The sequence below is a fragment of the Lepus europaeus genome, chromosome 13 (genome assembly GCF_033115175.1).
Source record: "Lepus europaeus isolate LE1 chromosome 13, mLepTim1.pri, whole genome shotgun sequence".
NCBI classification, from domain to species: Eukaryota; Metazoa; Chordata; class Mammalia; order Lagomorpha; family Leporidae; genus Lepus; species Lepus europaeus.
In genome coordinates, this window is record NC_084839.1 from 29,192,726 (window position 1) to 29,214,655 (window position 21,930).

Below are 21,930 nucleotides of genomic sequence, written 5' to 3' on the forward strand. Positions count from 1 at the left end.
AGCTTCCTCTATGTCTCCCATAAGGGTACAGGAAACCAAGTACTTGGACTGTCTTCCACTTCGTTCTCAGGTGGATTAACAGGGAGCTGGATTAGAAGTGGAGCAGGCGGGATTCAAACCAGTGCCCGTATGGGATGCCAGCCCTGCAGGTGGTGGCTTTACTGGCTATACTACAACACCAGCCCCCTGATTCAGCCTTTAACAGAAGTGCTTTCAATTATGGACAGGTTAAGAGTTATAACACTTGCCTTTTCATTTTTGATAAATTTTCCTTATACAGTTGTTCTATATTTCCTATAAAAGGGTCTTTCTGGCCTGCTACCTCCCTCCAGCAAACAGCTGGCTCTTGTTATTTACCCAACACCCCTTTCTGTGGGCTCATTGCTAAAGACTGTAAGTACAAGGACAGAAAGAGTGTTTAGGTCTGAGCTGACGACTACTAACAGGAAAAAGCAAAAGGAACTAGATGAAAGATTTTGGAGAACTTTCAAAGTCTAAACATGGAGTCCTTTACAAAGGTTGCCCTTCCCTTCTCACAACTGCAGCAGCACACCAGTTACACTCACGTTGTGCTGTTAGTCTGTTATCTTAGAACTCGAATGAGCCCCCACAATTTCCAAGGTTGGGATAATTATTTTGTGTTTCTTTTCAAAACATTCACAACAAATCAAATGTACTCCTTGCGTGGGTTTGGAATTAGCCACAGTACAGCTAATCTGTGGGATTCTTAGCCGTTCTCTCCTCCCTCAGTCCACACAGCTGGCTCCTACCATTGCCTTGTAAGTCAGAAGCACGCATATCACATGCACACATGCACACACTCCTACGTCTGTCTCTCCATTCCTTCTTGAATTATGCGCTCTTGCGTATATCGAATTAAGGGTGCTCTGAATTCTCTGATCTGTGACTTCTCCCTCAAGAATTTGTAGGAGTTTAAAAGAGAGTGCTTTAAAGTTCTGTGAGATCACACACCAACCAGAAATTCCATAGTTTTCACCACCTTCATGCCTTTTTCTCTGAACAGGTCTGCTAAACTGATGGCTACAAATGCTAAGGAAATATGTACACTTCTAATCCTGGCCTCTGTGTGTTCCTGGTTACAGAGACGTGCCTCTATCCAGATACAGCTGTTTGATTTCTTATAATTGCTTATTGCTATGGGGCGTGCATCTGTACCCTTTCTTTGATGAGAATAATAAAGACAGCGCTGTATGTCACAGATGCTATTTTTTTCAAGTTGGAATAAGTTCCATATGACTTCCAGGAAACAGTTTAAAATGTGAATTCTAAATGTTTTTTTTTTTCTCTCTCTCTTCCCTCAGGCCTTCCAATACCTCTTGAAGGCATACAAGTGTGACACACAGTCCAGTTGTTGGGAGAAAGATGTTGCATCATTTAAGGAAGTTGTTCAAAGAGCCTTAGGACTTGCACAAGGTATTTGATGTAACATTTGATATCTGACATACTGTAATTTTTCCTAATAGAAAAGAATATTAGTCAAAAGTAAAGTTCCACTGCAAGTAATTTCAAATTATTTCATCACATTGGAATTATTATATTTAATTCCCCAAACGTTTATAGCCAACTACTATATAATAGGCACGTTGGAGCAGTACAGAGGAACAGGATAGAGGCTTACATACTGTTTGAGTAAGTGACAGAAACGAGAAACTTTTTGAGATATGTGAAATAACTTTACAACTGTGTATAATCTTCACGCAGAGTCTGTGTTGTGCTGATTATGTAGTATTAAGGAAATCTGTTGCCTTTTTTGCAATGGGTTTGCAACCATAAACACAGGTTGCTTGAAAACCAGCACTAAATCAAAGTTAAAATGGGAAAGAAAAAGGTTCCCATCAACTTGTCATCACTGGACACCACCACTGGCCATCCATTCTCCAAATGTGGTGGAATCAACAAAAGAACCATCGAAGAAGTTGAGAAGGAGGCCACTGAGATGGGAAAGGGCTCCTTCAAGTGTGCATGGGCCTTGGATAAACTGAAAACTGAGCATGAGCATGGCATCACTGCTGACATCTCCCTGCGGAAGTGGGAGACAGCAAGAGCTACATGACTGTCTTTGATGCCCCATGCCACAGACACATTATCAAAAACACAAATCAGAGTGCCTGGGTTGGAGTTGCTGCCAAAATTCCAGCTTGTTAATACCCTGGGGGGCAGCGAGTGATGACTCCAGTATTTGAGTCCCTGCTACCTATGTGGAGACCTGGATTGAGTCTCAGGCTCCTGGATTTGGCCTGGCCCAACCCCAGCTGTTGTGGGCATTTGGAGAGTAAACCAATAGATAGAAGATCTCTGTGTCTATTTCTGTCTCTGTGTCTGTCTTTTAATTAAATAAAAAAAAAATTAAGCCATGATTATAGGCACATCCCAGGCTGACTGTGCTGTTGTGATTGTTTCTGCTGATGCTGGAGAATTTGAAACTGTGTTCCAAGAATGGGCAGGCCTATGAGCATGCACTTCTGGCATAAAAAAATGGGGGTATGACCTTATTGTTTGGTGTTAACAAAATAGATTCCACTGAGCCACCCTACAGCCAGAAGAGATACAAGGAAACTGCTAAAGAAGTCAGCTCCTACCTTAAGAAAACTGGCTGCAAACCAAACACAGTATCATTTGTGCCAGTTTTTATTTGCCATGGTGACAGCACACTGGGGTCATGCATAGCATGTCTTGGTTCAAGGAATGGAAAGTCACCTGCCAAGATGGCAATGCCAGTGTAACCACCCTGCTTGAAGCTCTGTATTGCATCCTCCCAAAATTTCATCCAACTAATGAGCCCTTGCACCTGCCCCTCCAGGAAGTTTACAGAATTGGTAGTATCCTCCTTGTAGTCTGTCTGAAGACTGGTTTTCTTAAATCTGGCATGGTAGTCACCTTTGTTCCATTCAGTCTGCTGAAATGCACTATAAAGCTTTGAGTAAAACTCCTCCTTAGGACAATGTGGGCTTCAGTGTCCAGAGCCTGCCTGTAGAAATCTGTTCATTGTGGCAGCACTGCTCACGACAGCAAAATGAAACCACCAATGGAAGCAGCAGGCGTCTCTGCTCAGGTTATCCCGAATCATCCCGCCCATATCAGTGCTGGCAATACTCCTGTACTGGATTGTCACACAGCTCACCTTGCTTGTGAGTTTGCTGAGCTGAAGGAAAAGATTGATCACCTTTCTGGCAGGATGCTGGGATATGGTCTTGGATTGAAATCTGGCGATGTTGACAGCATTGGAATGGTTCCCAGCAGGCTATGTGTGTTGAAAGCCTCTCTCTTTCTGGGTCATTTTGCTGTTCATATATGAGACAGACAGTTGCTATGGATGTCGTGCAAGCAGTGTACAAGAAGACTGCTGGAGCTGGCAAGGTCACCAACTCAACCCAGAAACCTCAGAAGGCTAAATGAATATTTTATCGCAACACCTGCCTCCCCAGTCATAATCTGTGGTAGAAGAACGGTCACAGAACTGTTTGTTTCAATTGGCCATTGAAGTTTAATAGTCAGACTGGTTAATGATAACAATGCATCATAAAACCTGCAGTAAGAAAGGAGTATATTTTATGAACTATTTGTTTTTTGTGTGTCTATGGCAGCTTTAAGTTATTAGTTTTAAAAATCAATTCTTTCTAATGGGAACAACTTGACCAAAAATCTGTCATAGAATTTTGAAATCCATTAAAATAAGATTTAGTGGAGTGGTGGGGGGAAAGGAAATCTGTTAACTTTTTCACTACTTGTAGTCTTCTTCCTTTATAAATAAAGATAGCTCAGTAGAGTACATAGCAATATACAAAGAGCTACAGCATATACAAAAGAAATACAAAGTAGAATCCCTGTTTCTGGGAAACTTAAGAGGCTGTTAGTTGGGGGTAACCTTACTTGTGAAGAAATATCCCTAGGGCAGGCATTTGACACAGCAGTTAACGTGCTGCTTGGGACACCTACGTCTGGTACTGGAGTGCCTGGGTTTGAGTCTCAGCTCTGCTTGGATTCCAGCTTCCTGCTGTTGTCCTTCCTGGGAATCAGCAGTGGTGGCTCCAGTACTTGGGTCTCTGCCACCATGGGAAGACCTGGGTTGAGTGGTGGGCTCTTGGCTTTGGCCTGGCTCAGCTCTGGCTTTTGCAGGCATTTGAGGAGTGAACTGGTGAATGGAAGAGCTCTCTCTTCTGTCTGTGTCTTTGCTTTTCTGCCTTTCAAATAAAATGAAAAGCATAAGTTTTATGCTTGTTGGGAGAATGTGGTCCAGACAGACTGCTTTAATTTACTGGAATTAATGAAAAATATACCAGTTAAATTTGTGAATTTTGGTTATATTTATATTTGAATATGGGTTTACAGTGCCCTGGGATTGCTGTTCCAATTAAATAATAAAACTCCAATGTTTGAGCTGAATTACAAGTACTGTGAACCTGTCCTAATTTGTTTAATTTCTTCCAGCCACCAGTATGTATAACAAATAGGGAGCCAAAAAGAAACAATGCAAAAGGGCAGAGGTTTGGAACTGGGAAAACCAAAGCCTTAGGACCAGGTATCTTGTGAACTTGTAGGTGACTTGGGTAGATTACTTAACTCTCTGAGCCTGGTTTTTCTCATTGGTAAAATGGTAAAATACTGACCAGTGGTCGTTAGGAACAACAAATGAAAATATTTAAACACATAGCAATATTTTATACAGAGTTCAAGTGTTAAACCCTTACCCACCCACCCTTTCTCTGTTCTTTCTGAAGTAGAGGGTCTAGGCTGTGTGATAAGGGACTCAAAGCTAAAGGGAACCGAACAAGGATAAAGTTTAACTTGACTATAAAGAAGTCACAGAACATTCAAACAATTTAGAAATGGGCCTGGTAGTTAATAATTCTTCTTATGGCCTTTGATATCTTTGACCAAAAAGATGTAAATATCCAACTTCCTGGGCCACCTAGCCCTTGGCAGATAAGGTAGACGTGCTAAACTCTACAGTTGAAATTCAGTGTAGAAAAGTTTAAGGTCATCTCTACTGACCAGTGAAAAGATGTTTTGAGGTTACTAGAATTCACGTGGCTTGTGTTGGCCCATGATAGCTGGGCTCAGGTTGAGTTCAGTCCTTATGTATTTGGCCTTGTGGGTATGGTACTATGTTTAGAGAAAATCACACTAAGGTGTAGTATGTATATTAATAGCCGGATAGGATTTACTTTGAAGAATTTATCTTATCTACTTCAACTAACCAACTCTAAACATTTCTGTGAATTGCTGGCTCAGTACCAGTCAAAGCCAAGATATTTTCTGTAATCATGAAGTGATAGTATTAAACCTGTCAAATATAAATATGCAGATGAAAAATGCTCCAGGAAAAATTTTCATGTTACTTAATTTTAAACTGTTACTGACACTGCTTTTTTTTTCAACAGGTCAATACTTGTAGAAAAACAACTATCTATTCTTTTAAGTTCTCCATTACCATTAATGAATGATATGTTGGTGCTCCTACGGTGTTTTAAGCATATTTGAGTGGATGCTTGGCTTTGCTTTCTAATGACATTTGGATTTATAAAGATAAATCTTAATCTTGGCTTTGTTGCTTTCGTACATCAGTGCTCTTTCTTGCTTTCTTGGATTTCTGTTCTTCTCTTCTCCTTTGGGTCTTTCTCTCCGTCATATTCCTTCGCCCCACCCCATTCTGAAGAGGAAATAGACTTTTTCAAAGTCTACACATGGCTTACTCCCTATAGGTTGCTATTGTTAAGTGTGACCATGCTCATCAGAAAGCTGGAGAAGACGTTGAGGTCTCAACATAGTAGGAAACCTGTACTTGAGACCTGTCTATGGCAGAATTGTCATTGTGTGCCTGCCCATTTGTAAAGTGTGGAGGTTTTTTTTTTTTTTTTTTTTTTTTTTTTTTTTTTTAGATTTATTTGTTTATGTGAAAGACAGAGTGACAGAGGGAGAGTAAGAGAGAGAGAGAGAGATTGATCTTCCACCTTCTGGTTCACTCCCCCAAATGGCTGCCAAGGCTGGGGCTGAGCCAGGCCAAAGCTAGGACACTAGAGCTCCTTCCAGATCTCTCATGCAGGTGCAGGGCCCAAACACTTGGGCCATCTTCCACTGCTTTCCCAGGTGCATTAGCAGAGAGCTGAATCAGAAGTGGAACGGTAAAGATAGGAACCAGTGCCTATATAGGATGCCAGCATAGCAGGCAGTGGCTTAACCCACTACACCACAACTCTGACCCTTCTTGGATTTTCTGATGATTTGAAACAACAGATTCTTTCTTCCTTCATTCCTTTCTTCCTTCCTCCCTCTCTCCCTCCCTCCTTTCCTCTTCCACTCCCCCATCCTCCCCCCACCTCTATTTCTACCTTTATCTTTGTTTCTGTCTTTGATGCCTTTGGGAAAGAAAGGAAACATATTGTGTGTTGTCTTTTTGCTTTAGTATTATTTTTCTTAGAATGAAAATAAGGGATTAAAAAAAGAATCACAGCTGTTTTTGATATAAGTTACTAGGTGTTAAACAGCCCAAATACCTCTGCCATGGTAGTTATAACTTTACTGAAACAGACATCATAATCCTCACTATCTCTGGGTCAACTGTGCCCTCTGAAAATTGGATTAATATTGCTAAGTACCACGTGTCCTCTCAGCCACTGGCCGAGAAACGTCAGTCTAATCATTATCCTGAGAGGAATGTCAAACCTAGTTGTTGCTGGCCATGGAAGAGATTATTAATTAATGCCAAACACTCTTTTTTTAAAAAAAATTATTTTATTTATTTGAAAGACAGAGTCCCGGAGAGAGGAGAGCCAAAGAGAGAGAGGTCTTCCATCCACTGGTTCATTCCTCAAATTACCGCAATGGCCAAAGCTGAGCCCATCTGAAGCCAGGAGCCAGGAGCCTCCTCTGGGTCTCCCACGCGGGTGCAGGGGCCCAAGGACCTGGGCCATCCTCCACTGCTTTCCCAGGCCGCATCAGAGAGCTGGACTGGAAGTGGAGCAGCCAGGACTTGAACCAGCGCCCATATGGGATGCCAGCACTGCAGGCCGGGGCTCTAACCACTGCGCCACAGCACCGACCCCAATGCCAAATTCTTTTGCTAGTCACAGGCAACCTCTATGGACTGAGTAGTGTTTGCTTGCAAAATGAAACCTACTTTCCATCCCTAGTCTGTTTCCTAGGGTATGAAGTAGAGTTTACTCATGCACTAATTTGTGTAGTTTTAAAATAGGGGCTGGTTATTGATTTTTTTAATCTAGTGAGCCTAATTTCAAAGAACACAAGACAATAATGAATCAGTGGAGAAATATCAGGCATGATGTTTCTGTGACACTCTTCACTTGTCCTGATAAAGCATTCATGGCCCGGGCCCAGCCAGGGAGGAGCACGCTCCTTCATGATTCCAGGTTTTAAGAGAATGGGTTTGCCAGAGTGCTGGAGGCAGAGTTGTCAGGGCGAGTGGCTTTGCTTCCCAGCACCTTCACTGATGCCAAGCGTGGCTCAGAACCTTGAACGCCTGGTTGTGGTCATTCTCTAAATGAAGATGCATGGTGTTGGCATCAGTTCTTCCCGAAGGGGGCTGTAAACCTTGAATGTGAACAGGAAAATGCAGGAAGAATTGACCTGTGCCTAGAAGCATGCCATTTCCCTGGACTGTCAGCTTCAGCAATTGTCAGTTCTCATTAAGGACTCCAGCTGGCGCTCATACTGGTGCTCATATGGCATCACAGCCAGCAGTTTAGTCCTCTACACCACAATGCTGGTCTCTGTGCACTTAATCTTTAATTCTTTTTCAAAAATAAAACTTTCCAGGTAGAAATATTTCTAAAGTTACCATAAAATTCTGAGTGAATAATTGGTTTTTGTATCTGTAAACTATCATTCCAGTTCCTAATGGATATTTCCCGTGTCTTTGTCTTCCAGTGGCTATGAACTGCAGTAAAAACAAATCCAGTCCCCAAGAAGCTGTGCAAGTGCTGTCTTCAGTTCGACTCAATTTGCAGGGTTTGTTGTCTAAAGCAAAGGTGAGCACAACGTGTGGATTAATTAGAGCTGCCATAGAGAAAAAGGTTGTTAGGATCAGCTTACCGCTGTTAAATCTTTTACATCAAGGCTAGTGCAGCCCCATGCTGTGTTTGAGATAACAGCCAGGCAGTTTATCTTGGTGAAGGTGTTATTGGACCAGTGGCTAGACCACCGTAAATGTGGGTAACTGAGGAGTCTTCACAGTGAGTGCTTATAAAGCAACCGTTAATGCTTTCTTCTGTTTATTAAACTAAACCGTGCTCTTCTCTTTATTATCACTTTTCTCAAAGTATGGCATATATCCCCACTGGTGGCATTTGGGTTTAATATGTATTTTGATGCATATTAGAAAAAAGTATTAACTAAGTCATCAGACTTATAATTTCATGAATATTTATGCTTGTTTACTATTTTTAGTAATTTAAAAGTCTTTAAGAAAGACTTATGCAAGAAAAAATGAATGAGGGAAAAATATTAAGTGGTGTAGATAGTTTGACAAAAACTTGTCTCGATGGGTGACTCAGGTGTGACAGCTGAAACATACTGTTACTGACGATACCAACCTGGAGAGCAGTGCTGGCACAGGGTGTGTGTGAGAATCACTTAGGAAGCGTTTTTGAAGACTGGAATCCTGGGCTGTCTCTGCGGCAGATACAGATCCAGGCGTGGAAGAGAGCCTGGGGGATCTGTTAAATTTCCTAGGTGTTTCTAATGTGCAGCCAGGATTGGCTTTCATCTCTGGAAACAAAATTTTAAAAAACCTCACTTCCAGCACAGTTTGTTTTCTAATCTTTACCCACTTTCACCATTTAATCTTGGGTTCAGATGAATTTTGATTCACTTCTGAAAGTCCATGGCACGTAGAGACCATTTCTGGAAAACATTCCTAGAATGTGTCTTTTTGTTAATTGCTTGATCTTTTCTGGTTGAGGCCTCATTTTTGCCTCTTTAGGTAATTACTTCCCTATTTATCTACCTGCATTTCCTCCCAGCATGCCAGCACAACTTCAGATATATGTGTCTCAGAAATTTGCAGAAGTTCTCTCAAAGTCAAAGCAGCAAACTATATTTGTGACTTTCCAAACTGGGATTATGTTTTCTACTTTTGATTAGATCACTAACCCATCTATATATCTATATAGATATATAGATATAGATATATATTTTTTAAGGTTGTTTTGTGCCGATGCTGTGGCATAGCAGGTAAAGCCACCACCTGCAGTGCCAAATCCCACATGGGCGCCGGTTTGAGTCCTGGCTGCTCCACTTCTGATCCAGCTCTCTACTATGGCCTGGGAAAGCAGTAGAAGACGGCTGCACCTGCCTGGGAGACCCAGAAGAAGCTCCAGGCTTCAACACAAATTTGTTTATGTATTTGAAAGGTGGAATTAGAGAGAGAGAGAGAGAGAGAGGTCTACTATTAGCTGGTTCACTCCCCAAATGGCCACCATGGCTGGAGCTGGGACAACTTGAAGCCAGGAGCCAGGAGCTTCTTCCAGATCTCCCACATGGGTAGAGGAACCCAAGCACTTGGGCCATCCTTTGCTGCTTTCCCAGGCACATTAGCAGGGAGCTGGATCAGAAGTGGAGCAGCTGAGATTCGAATCAGCACCCATATCAGATGCTGGTGTCTTGGGCAGTGGTTTTACCTGCTACGCCATAGTGCCAGCCCTACTTGTTTATTTCCTTTTTTTTTTTTTTTTTTTTATTTGACAGGTAGAGTTATAGACAGTGAGAGAGTTGAGAGACAGAGAAAGGTCTTCCTTCCATTGGTTCACTCCCCAAATGGCTGCTACGGCCAGCGCTGTGCCGATCCGAAGCCAGGAGCCAGGAGCTTCTTCTTGGTCTCTCATGTGGGTACAGGGGTCCAAGCACTTGGACCATCCTCCACTGCCCTCCTGGGCCATAGCAGAGAGCTGGACTGGAAGAGGAGCAACTAGGGATGCCAGTGCCACAGGTTGAGGATTAACCAAGTGAACCAGGGCGCTGGCCCCCCTACTTGCTTATTTCTTTCTTTCTTTCTTTTTTTTTTTTTGACAGGCAGAGTGGACAGTGAGAGAGAGACAGAGAGAAAGGTCTTCCTTTTGCCGTTGGTTCACCCTCCAATGGCCGCCGCAGTAGGCGCGCTGCGGCCGGCGCACCGCGCTGATCCGATGGCAGGAGCCAGGTGCCTATCCTGGTCTCCCATGGGGTGCAGGGCCCAAGCACTTGAGCCATCCTCCACTGCACTCCCTGGCCACAGCAGAGAGCTGGCCTGGAAGAGGGGCAACCGGGACAGGATTGGTGCCCCGACCGGGACTAGAACCCGGTGTGCCGGCGCCGCAAGGCGGAGGATTAGCCTAGTGAGCCGCGGCGCCGGCCCTACTTGCTTATTTCTTAAGGATAAACTCTGGGTCCCTCATCTCTGTGCAGAATTTTTTCTTGGACATTGATACTTTTACATAATCTAGTAGTTCTATGACTTAAATAGAATTGCTTGTGCAGGTACTTTCATGTTGTGGTAGGTTCTCAAATGCTGAAAACAAGGCCTCAAAACATCACGCATGTTTAGATTTTGTTATTAGATCCCAGCTGGATCACTGTGAACGGGAAAAATGGCCTCCTAGTGCCTCCTTTGAAGCACCTTTTGCATATGAAATTTGGGAGTCTCTGGTTTTGTAGTGGTTCATATGCTTTGTCTTTTTGGAATAAACTGCATTTGCTAAATTGAATTTCCAAAAGCTCTGTTTTTAGAACACTTCAAAAACTTGGAAGTGAATTGAGATAACTGTGTTAAATAGTTTGCAATAGGCTCAGTTTGCATGAATCTTTGGTATTTTCCTGCCAGGCCAGAAATTTCATGGAAATAAACTCCTGGAACCCGGAGAATCACTTAAGCCATCAGTCCATGCATGCCCTGTCACGTTACAGATTGGCTGCAGTAGTGGCATGGGGTCCATTCACCAGAGTGCCAGAGAGCCTTGAGTTAGAACACACTTCACTGCCTTCACTCTTGGGAACTCTCAGCAAATTATCCCTGCTTTCTGAATCTTAGTTTCTCTCTGCTTCCTCCTTCCCACATTAGGAAGAGATGCAGATTCATTATGATTGCAAACCTTGTGATTCTTTGTCTTAAACATACACACTGTGTGAGTCCAGGTGATTTTGCTAAAAGGCGTTTTCTCTGCTGAGCACACTGCAATTCTTGTGTCATTCTGTTACAAAATCTGTACAGCTCATCTTGTCAAGGTCTGGTGGAAAAGATAAACAGCACGCTGAGTAAATTATACCTCAGGTTAGCACACAGTCACATGCACACACATGTGTGCACAGACACAAAATGTGGTCATAAAAAATCCTGTTCGCTCCTTTTCTTGGGTGCCCATATTGGCTCAGCAGGCAGTCCCTGGAGAAGCATTCCAAAATGTTGTCAGCTATGGGAGTATTACTGAAGTATGTTGCAATAAACCTCCCTTTCCAGAGGGAGGGCACATTTATTTTTATTTTATTTTGCTGGAGTTTCTTTGGCTTTTACCAAATCCTGAGGATCTCTGTGTTCTCTGAGGCCTAAACTGAAGTTAACTTTCAAATAAGTAGCATAAACGGTATGATTTATATTAATTTGAATTTAAAATACATTTGGTTTGCTTGCATAAATAGCAAATAGATTTGTTTTGTTGAATGAATTGCACCTGTTATCTAAAACTACCCTGTAATACTGAAATGAATGACCAGTAGTTAAGGTAGCTGCTTTGAAGAGCAGAGCTCATTGTTATTTGTAAGTACAGGTAAGTTATTTTGACACGTTGTTGAACTTTTAAAGCTCATACACTTTCCAGAGAACAGAACAAATACTACCATTGCTACTGTGATGGTATGATATTGAGCAAAATGGATTTTAATTCTGTACTTTGTTTTTTTAAAGCATTTTTCATTGCTTTGATAGTTCTTTATTTTTTTATTGCAGCAACTTTTTACAGATGTGGCAAGTGGAGAAATTTCCAGGGAGCTAGCTGATGAAATGGCAGCTATGGACACCGTGGTAGTGCAGCTCCAAGACCTCAGCAATCAGTTTCGAAATCAGTATTGACTGTGCAGGGGACAGCTTCTGGAAAAGGGGTTGTCACCTTCTGGGCTTTCTCTCAGAGCTCTTTGGCTGGAACACAGATAATGATTTTTAAAATAAATTTCTAATTTAAAGCTAAATTCTTACTTTTGTGATATTCCCAAATGTTTGTGCTTTCTGAAGTACATTAAATTAAAAAGTTTTCTATTTCTATAGTCATAGTTCTAGTTGCAGTAGAATTGAGTATTTTTATTATTATTGAACTATTTTAGTACAAAAAAGTAAATGATTTGGTTTTCTCTTTAAAATAGGGTGTTCTCTCTCTCTCTCTCTCTCTCTCTCTCTCTCTCACACACACACACACACACACAGGAATTGGATCATTCTTTGGAAAAACTTAGTCTAAATAGGGAAAAGAAATCACATAGTACAAGTTTGTGGGATCATTAGATTGGCTGCTGTATTATCCAAAACTGATAAAAGTGTGTTTGGCTATGGAAACATTTATACTTCTTGAGATTTTTGTGTTTCTGTCAGAAATATACACGAGGGTTGGCTCAATTAGTAATGTGAGCATGGTTTAACTTCTAAATCAAGAAAATGCAAGAAAAAAATTGACACAACCAAGTTTTGACTCAACCATTAACCACTCAGAACCAAGTTGTTACCTCCCTCATTGTGTATACTGCCAGCCCTAAAGATGGTTGTTTAATAAGGTTATTATGGGTGAAGACAGCTATAAATGGTGCCATATTACAAAAAAATGCCAAAGTAAAATGCTTTCTTAGTAATGTCTGTGGAAACAAATATTGAAGGCAGCAGCTGAGCTTAATAATCTCAGTACAAAAGTCAGAGTGAGGAATTCTAAGTCCTGGCTTGGGTTGCTGAATTTTGGGTCCCAGGCATAAATCACTTGACCCTTGTTTTTTTCCATGTTCTTATTTATAAGATGTGTATGATTTCTACCCCTAGTTCCTTTTGAATTTCAACTGCCTTTGAAAATTTAAAGATTGATAATCCAAAAAAACATTGAGTATTAGAAAACAATCTTTAAAAAATACTTTCTTCATTAATTTGGGTTCTGGATGCTTTCCAGTACTGAATGCCCTCTTTGCTTAACCACCTGCTTCTCTTGCTGTTGTTACACTTGCCTTTTGAAATGCTTATGTATGCCCCAGTGCAGTTTCTCTTAGAGATAATACCTGTGAGAAAGACGAGTGAAATGAGGTAGTAGCTTAAGTTAGTATTAAAAGTCCTCTGAAATCTCTTATGAAAGCCACTGAGGGAAGAATAAGTGGGCAGGTGGATGGTTGAATGGATGGGTAGAGCAAGATTTTAAGACAAACTGTATTATTACCAAGCTGTGAACCCTTATAGAAAATGGATTGAAAAGGAATACTAAATAGGACAAGGATTCCAGGAATCCAGTAGAAGACTAAAGTAGGGCTTTAGAGTTTTAGAAATTTTTGGTTCTCACTTTGCTTTCCTTTGGGTTCAAGGTAGAAAGGCATAAGTGATTATAGCAGTCACAACCAAAGGGTCACCCTTCCCAGACATGTTCTTCAATGCTGGGCTGGACCCAAATCCACAAGACGCTGCCTTGTATCCTCACTTCACAAAAGAAAGCACTATTAAATGTCTTCTTTTGTTAAGATATAAACTTGTTTGTTTATTTAATAATCTTATGTGTAAATCACTGAAGAAAATAGAGATAAAATCTTGTGATTTTCCAATCAAAATATAGAGAGATAAAATCTTGTGACGATCAAAACTCGTCTCTACCACCTGCTAACACTTACTATTTAACACTTACTTAGTTTCTTCCTAAGTGAAATGAGTGTGGCCTATCTCTTATTGGCTTTCATGCAACTTCAGAGTTATTAACAACTACAGTGTCTGTTTAAACAGCTATGTATCATTAATGGGGGGGGGGCGGGGGGGAGGGAGGGTCTTATGTGTTTGGCATTGATACAGTTAAATATTTATATTTCCAAATGTCTTCTGTTTCATAAGTTTCAACTTTTGTTTTCTAGCACTAATACTTTTTTGTTTTCAGAATTAGTCTTTTGTTCATTGGAAAAACAGAAAAATTCTGATTCCCTAATGTTTACTGAGCCCCTGCAGTGTGAATAATAGTTGCTGAAAGTTACCGAGTGCCGGGCACTGTACCCTACATCAGAAGAACCTTGCGAGTGATACCACTAGGAAACGAAGGGTCACCAGCTCTACAACGTGAAGTACACAGAACCCAAAGGCTGCTGAAGCCGATGCTGTTTCTCTGTGCTGCCCTGAACTTTCCAGCGGCCAGCTGGGCGCTGCCTTCTCTTTCTATCGCTAGGATAGCTGGACTGTTTGCGTGTCATCATTCATAAAGTTCTCCAAGGGAAACTCTGAGAGGTCCCAGTGAATAATAGCTTGAGTTGTGTTACGATTATTTACTGTAGTTTCTAAAAAAATATTAAAGATTCCTCCTCAGCCTTTTTTTCCAAAGCGTTAGAGTAGCAGATGGGGTTCCTCCTTGTGGAGGAGTGAAAATGGAAGAGGAATGTCTTCGCAGCACCCAGAGCCTCACGCAGGAAGCTGAGTCTGGGGAGCGGAGCAGTGCGGTGTGTGTTGAGGGATGGGAAACCAGGAAGTACAGAATCCCAGAATGCACTGGAGGCCCTGTGCAGGGTGGAGGGCTTCGCTTCCCCTCAACTGGAGCCTGAGCGCAGTGGTGAGCACCCCCACTGTTGACAGCGATGACTTACTCGATTGTATACCAAGCTATTCCTTTCATACTGTGCTTGTTTCTGCTGGACATGCTATGAGTGTGCTTTTCGGAAGCAGAAATGTGAAGATGCAATGATAGCAAATATCTGTCCAGTTTCCAGACTTAGTTCAAAGATCATGACATAAGCAGAGATTGGACTAGTTTGGGCTGTTTGTGACCGTTTGTCCAAATTATAGTAGAACTGCTAGTTTAAACCTTGGGTGAGTCTGATGAAAGTATTTCTTTTTTAACGTTTCTGTTTTTACAACATCCACATTGATCTGAATTGCTGTTTAGATAAGGCAACTCTACTTTACTGGCCAAGAGTGAGGAATAAAATCTGTTAAGTGGATGCAGCACACTTCCTTTCTGCCTGTTCATTCAACAGGCCCTATAGTGAAATGGCAAAGAGCCTTTATTCAAATGGTGGGTGCCATGCTGTGGTAATACAGATGGATTTTTCACAACATGCAGAAGTGCTTATAAATAGATAGGTTTCTATCAACAAGTAGCTTATTCAGGCGTGTGCTCAAATATAGTAGCTGCATTCATTAGACAGACATTTCCACTAATCCCAAGACTATACTAATAAAAGAGTAATCCCTTATGGGCTGAAGGTAGTGTTGGTTTGCTTTTAACTCTTAGAGTCTTTCACAGTCCAAGGCCTAATAATAATCGTAGCTGCATTTGGTTTTCACCACGTGAATTTGAAAGCTGACCTTATCTTGAAATTTTTCCTCAGTTTTTAAAATTGTTGCTTAGTGAACAAAAAGGTGCTTTTTACTCTGGATAGGTAGCCTGTAGCAAAGGCAATTTAAAAATGAATTGTTTGTGTATTTGTGTGTGTCTGTCTGTGTGTTCTCATTACCGTAAAGCACATTGTCTTTCACAATAGTTAATAGAAGTGTTTGAGCGGACTCTGAGTTGTTTCTGTTCTTTGACTTCAGGATAAACAACTAGCTAATGGTCAGTTTTGAGAGTATTTGCAAGCTCTTAGTGTAGCAGTTTGACTTTCTACATAGACATTGTTTTTTTCTTAGGGCTTGGCATTGTTCAGCAAGTTCTTTCCTCCTCCCATATTATTCAGAGCTGGCTGTAATTAGTTCACTTAGCACAACACCAAAATTTTTCCCTTGCCAGTGATGTCAGATCTGCCTTCCTTTTTATTATTCTGACTTCTTATAAACTGCAGTGACCTGTGAGTCAACCTCACCATCTCTTGGCCCTGCGCCAACATTGTGATCTATGAAAAAGGAATCCTGCCAAAGGCTACAAGGCGGAAAACTGATATTACTAAAGTGGTCTCCTGAATGGTAAGTATCAGCCGTTTTTTAATCTTCTGTGATGTTATTGCCAGAGAGAGTGAGGGAAGGTAAACCACATTAATGTTAAAAAGCAAGCCCCAGCATTGCTAACATTCTCCAGACTGAGGGCTCAGTATCTGTAGGCACACAGAAACTACCACACAGTGCTGCTCACAAAGATTTGTTTCTCGAAGGCTCTGTGCTTGTGGACCTCAAGGGTGTTTCTTCACCTCTCTGAGCTTGGTTTCCCTACTGGTAGCCTATCCGTGATCTGTACTGTACAGAGATGTTACAGAAAGAGCAATCAATAAGATGCATGTAAGGTGCTTTGGATATGCAGGGGTTCAGTAGACATACAGTGTGAGTGAGTGTCTACGAAACCACTTGAAGATGGCACAGCCTTTTCTGTTCCCCTCTCCAGAGCCTCGTGAGACTCAGTAGTGCTAGGCCCTGACCCCAGAGCGTTGTGATTCTCAGCATTTTCATTCTGCAGCAACTTTTATTGGACTGCAAGCGGGAATAAGAGGAAGGTTAAAGGAAAGAATATGGATTTTTATGAAGTGAAGGAGAAAGAGAACCAAGTTCCTATCAACAGGATTTCTCGAGTTGGTGCTAGAAAACAGAAAGAGAAAGAATGAAAGGGAAGAAAACCAATGGGAATTGACTGACCAGAATGCACTCGGAGGGTTTGAAGTCCCAGCCTCACTTCCCAGCTGTGATCACACCTGAGCCCTTGGCCCTCCCTGTCTCTCAATTTCGTCAGCTATGAAATGCAGATACCCACCCTGCAGACCAGACCGAATTTATCGGATGAGGTATGTGAAGTACTCTGTGAGAAGCTCTGCACAGTTAGTTCTTGTTAAGATCAGAGAAAGGGGCACTGTGGATGCTCTGGAGGAGTCCTGGATGGGAGTGGCCTACGACCTGGCTGCAGTTTCTGTAATCCCCTTGGGGTCCTGGCCGTGGCGTTTGAGAAACAGGGCTGCGAGGTATCTTTCCGTCTCTGTGTGCCCTTCCTCACTCCTCACTGTAATCACTTTGGCCTGTGGGTTATCTGGTGCCAGGGCTGATAAAAGCCACCTTGGTATTTTTACAGCTGTCCAGTCAGAAGACCTGCTTGTGTGTCAACAGTTCTCTTTCTGTCTCTCTCATACACACACACATACACACACACATACATCACAGCAACAGAACTAGAGTGTGTTTCACGTGCTTAGTTTTTCTCAAGTAGATGTGCCCTGATTAATGTTCAACTTCCCTCTTTGGAAATTTTAGGACTGTCCTGTGTTCATCTTAAAAAAATAGAAAATGTAGATAAGCAAGAAGAGAATATTTAAATCACCCCCAAGTCCCCTCCCTGTCGAAGATAACCCTGCTAACATTTTTCTGTATGTCCTCCCAGACATTTTCTTATCAAAATAAACGGCAATCACTGACTTTAGGTTTCTCAGCTTTGGTATGGTACAAAAGCGACACACACATTCAGTTGAGCCCTTCAGATTTCGCATCTGATCCTTCTTGAGCTAGCAGTACACAGTACAGCATTCTGGGAGCTGCAGCTTGGAATCAGCTTGTGGTCATGAAGGTCGGCACCTGATGCTCTGCAGTTCACCTTGTTGCTAGGCTATCATGGTCAGTAGGTTAGGTCTTTTAATTGCATTTTTGACTTAGGATTTTTTTCAACTTAACAATGGGTTTATTGGGATGTTACCTCATCATAAGTTGAGCTGCATTTGTAAATATATCTGAGGAGATTTAAAAAAAAAACAAAACAACTTTATTAAGCTTCCAGATAAAACACATGGAACAGTGGTAGTGCTCAGGGCCAGAGTACAAATAGAAGCCTGCATACTATATCATATATGGGAAATTTCAAAGTTATAATCAATATAAGAAACTTAAATAACATTTGTTTTATGGCTTGATCTTGACAAATAAGCCTTTATAATGACTTGGAAGGCCATAGTTTCATTTAGAGTTCTCAAACATCTGGAAATTACAGAAATGGGAGTGCAGGAAGAGCCAGGCCTCCCCAGCTCCATCCTGCTCTGCAGCGCTCATTTATAACATATGCCCACCCCAATTACAGATCTCAGGTCTGTCCATATTATCTACAAACAGCTCCACATGGGCATCCTTCATACCTGTTGGCCCACAGAGCAGCAGCCCTTGTGCCTTCAGGAGTAGGATGCAGGGGAGAGACCTCCTGCCTTTGGATGCAAGCTTTTGAGCCTTTGGGCAGGGAACTCTTGGGATGTGGGGTACCTGAGCTTCATCTGCAAGATGAGAGTGGTACAGACTTTAGGTGGGCATGTCCCCTTAGCCCTGTATGTCTGGAGGAAAAACCAAGAGGGCACTTTTTTCCAAGTGAAAGACACAGGGTACAGGCTCCTCTTGCCCGGATTTAAGGGTGGTACTGATGGGAAAATGTGAGATACAGGAGTTCTTGGAAGAACATTTAATTCTCCACACTTCAGTGCTCCTTAGAAGACAGAATACTTGTACTGAACATAGTTGGAAGGGAAAGAATAGAACAATACCATCTTTGTTCATTCCACATTTATTCCATGGAAGGAAGAATGACTCAAGGAATGAGACAGACCTCACTGTCTCTCAACATAGGGTAAACCAGGGTTTTTTAACCTTGACACTTGATACATGAGCTGAATATGTATAATCCTTCCTTGTTGTGGGCATTGTAGGATGTTTACCAGCATCTCTGGCCTCTACCCACTAGGTATCAGTAGCACATCCCTCCCACCAATGACAACCCAAAATGTTTCCACTTGTTGTCAAGTGTCTCTTGTGGTCAAAATGACCCTGTTTTAAGAGCTACTGTGTTAAATGACAGATGATATAGAGCTGAAAAAAGATGTAGTGAAGGGAAGGAGAGCTTTAGAGATAACACAGCACATTTTCTGTCAGAAAGAAAAATAAAAGAGAAGTTAGGAGACATAGAGGATAGATTTCCAGAAGTATATGTCAAATCAAAATTCTAGAAGGACAAAGAAAATGGAGAATCCATTTTTGAAGAGTTAACAGGTGAGAATTCTTCAGAACTGGTAAAAAATACTGATTCTCAAATTCAGAACTTCCATATAGTTCTCAATACACTTTAACATAGCCTGTAGGGATTTTGAAAAGACAAAAATTTCAAAGAATACTAATTATGATGGCATAGAAAAATTCATATACTTAGGAATTGATCTTTTTAAAGATTGATAAAGGCAGATGCCACAGCAGAAAACAAAAACATTTTCAAAGAAGTTAAAGAAATCCTAAATAAATAAATAAGTCATGGGAAATACTGTGCCCATGATTAGGAAAGCTTATTATAGTAAAAATGTTGGTTGTCTTTAATTATAAGGTCAATATAATCTTAGTCAAAATTCCAGTAGATTTGTTTGTGAAAATTAAAAATACAATTCTTTTTTTTTAACTTTTATTTAATAAATATAAATTTCCAAAGTACAGCTTTTGGATTATAGTGGCTTCCCCCCCGCCATAACCTCCCTCCCACCCGCAACCCTACCATCTCCCACTCCCTCTACCATCCCATTCACATCAAGATTCATTTTTAATTATCTTTATATACAGAAGAGCAATTTAGTATATACTAAGTAAAGATTTCAACAGTTTGCACCCACACAGAAACACAAAGTATAAAGTACTGTTTGAGTACTAGTTATATCATTAATTCACTCTGGTCTCAGAACCAGCCCTTAAGGCATTCAGATCCAGCTAAAAAGCCCATGAGAGTATTTCAGGCATGGAAAGCCAAGACACTGTGGCAAAAAACAAAAAAACAAAAAAAACAAACCTAAATGAAAGATCTCTGTGAGTGATACCCCAGTGGAAAGAACAGGCCATCAAAGAAGGAGGTACCTTTCTCTGAAGGGAGGAGAGAACTTCCACTTTGACTATGACCTTGTCTAAGTAAGATCAGAGTTGGTGAACTCAAAAGGCTTCCCATAGCGTTGGCAACTCATGACAAGAGCCTCAGGTGATTACTGATGCCATAAACAATAGTGTCAATTGTTAAATCAACAACAGGAGTCACTGTGCACTTACTCCCCACATAGGATCTCTGTCCTTAATGTGTTGTACTATGTAAAAATACAATTCTAAACGTATATAGAATTTCAAGGATTGAAACTAACCGAAAAAATCTTTTTTTTTTTTTTTAAGATTTGTTTATTTATTTGAGAGGCAGAGAGAGAATGGTCTTCTATCCACTGGTTCACTCTCCAAATGGCCACAACAGCCAGAGCTGGGCCAAGCCTAATCCAGGAGCCAGGAGCTTCTTCCAGGTTTCCCATGCGGGTGCAGGAACCCAACCACTTGGGCCATCTTCCACTGCTTTCCCAGGCTATATGCAGAAAGCTGGATCATTAGAGCAGCAGGGACACGAACCAATGCCCATATGGGATGCCAGTGCTGCAGGTAGAAGCCTAACCTACTACGTCACAGTGCCGGCCCCAACCGAAACAGTCCTGAAGGACAAAATTGAAGACTTATACTCCCAGATGTCAAGATCGATTGTAAAGTGACAGTAAGACAGTATGATACAGGTGTGAGTATAAACACAAGTAGACCAGAACTTAGAATCCAGAAACACACATACACTCATGCATGCATTTGATTGATGACACTGCCAGAGCATAGACAAAGGATAATTCTTTCAATGAATAGTACTGGGTGATTTAGGTTCCATATAGAAAAAAGTGAATTTTGACCCCTGTACCTCACACCATACATAAAATTCAATTCCAGATGACTTGTAGACATAATTGTGAAAAGGTAAATCTTCTAGAAGATCACAACACTGGGGAAGATAAAGATTTGTTGAATGAAATACAAGAAATACTAACCATAGGAAAAAATGGTCAAATAATATACTTCATTAAAATTAAGAGCTTCGGTTCATCAAAGACATGAAAAGAAGAAGGAAAAATCAAGCCAAAGAAGTAGAAGAAAATATTTGCCATATGTGTAAAAGGAAAAAGATAAATTATGTAATATTTGAAAAATTAAAAGTTAAATCAAGGAAAAAAGAAAGCTAGCCATTTCATAAAAGAGAATTGCAATAAAAATATAAAAATATTCTTAGACTCAGTCGTCAGAGAAATGCAAATTAAAAATCACAGTGAGCTATGATCAAATATTCAACAGAACCACTAATGTTAACATTACTGTGCATACCCAGTGTTAATGAGGATGTGGCGTAACAACAACGCTATAATGTTGCTATGGCAATTGAACTTGATACAAGCATTCTGCAAAACAGTTGGTCAGTATCTGCTAACTTGGAAGATGTATATACTTTGTGATGCAACCATTTCACCCCTAGTGCCCACATATATACAAGCACAAATGCATGCAAGTATTCACCAAAACTTTTATACAACAATGTTTATAGCAATGTCATACAATCCAAATGTCTGCTATCAGGAAAATGGAGACATCAGTGATGGATAGTCATACAATGGAATAGTCTGCATCAATGAAGATGAATTTTCTGTGTCTACACCATAGTAACAGTATGTGTGAACCTCTCACCAAACATTATGTTGAGCAAAGGAAGCCAGATGTGGATAAACATGCATGCTTCATGTCTGCATGGAGGGGTGGGGGCCCATGGGAAGGGGCAGGCAGTTTGCCTAGCAGTTAAAAAGTGCACATCCCACATCAGAGTGTCTGGGTTTAATCCCTGGTTCCCCATTCCAGCTTCCCACCAATGCAGATCCTAGAAGGCCGCAGAGGATGGCTCAACTGATTGAATTCCTGCCACCCACATGGGAGAACTGGATTGTATTTCCAGT

The 21,930-nt window shown here is 41.2% G+C and overlaps 1 protein-coding gene across 1 annotated transcript in view; it reads left to right on the forward strand.

Moving 5' to 3' along the window:
* The window catches only part of TTC27 (tetratricopeptide repeat domain 27), a 213,417-nt gene extending 201,184 nt beyond the window's left edge, over window positions 1-12,233 (forward strand). The window contains exons 18-20 of the mRNA XM_062209233.1: window positions 1,323-1,434; window positions 7,906-8,006; window positions 11,954-12,233. Coding sequence (XP_062065217.1) covers window positions 1,323-1,434; window positions 7,906-8,006; window positions 11,954-12,076 — 336 coding nt within the window. The 3' untranslated portion in view covers window positions 12,077-12,233. The remainder of the gene's footprint in view (window positions 1-1,322; window positions 1,435-7,905; window positions 8,007-11,953) is intronic.
* The last annotated feature ends 9,697 nt before the right edge of the window (window positions 12,234-21,930 follow it).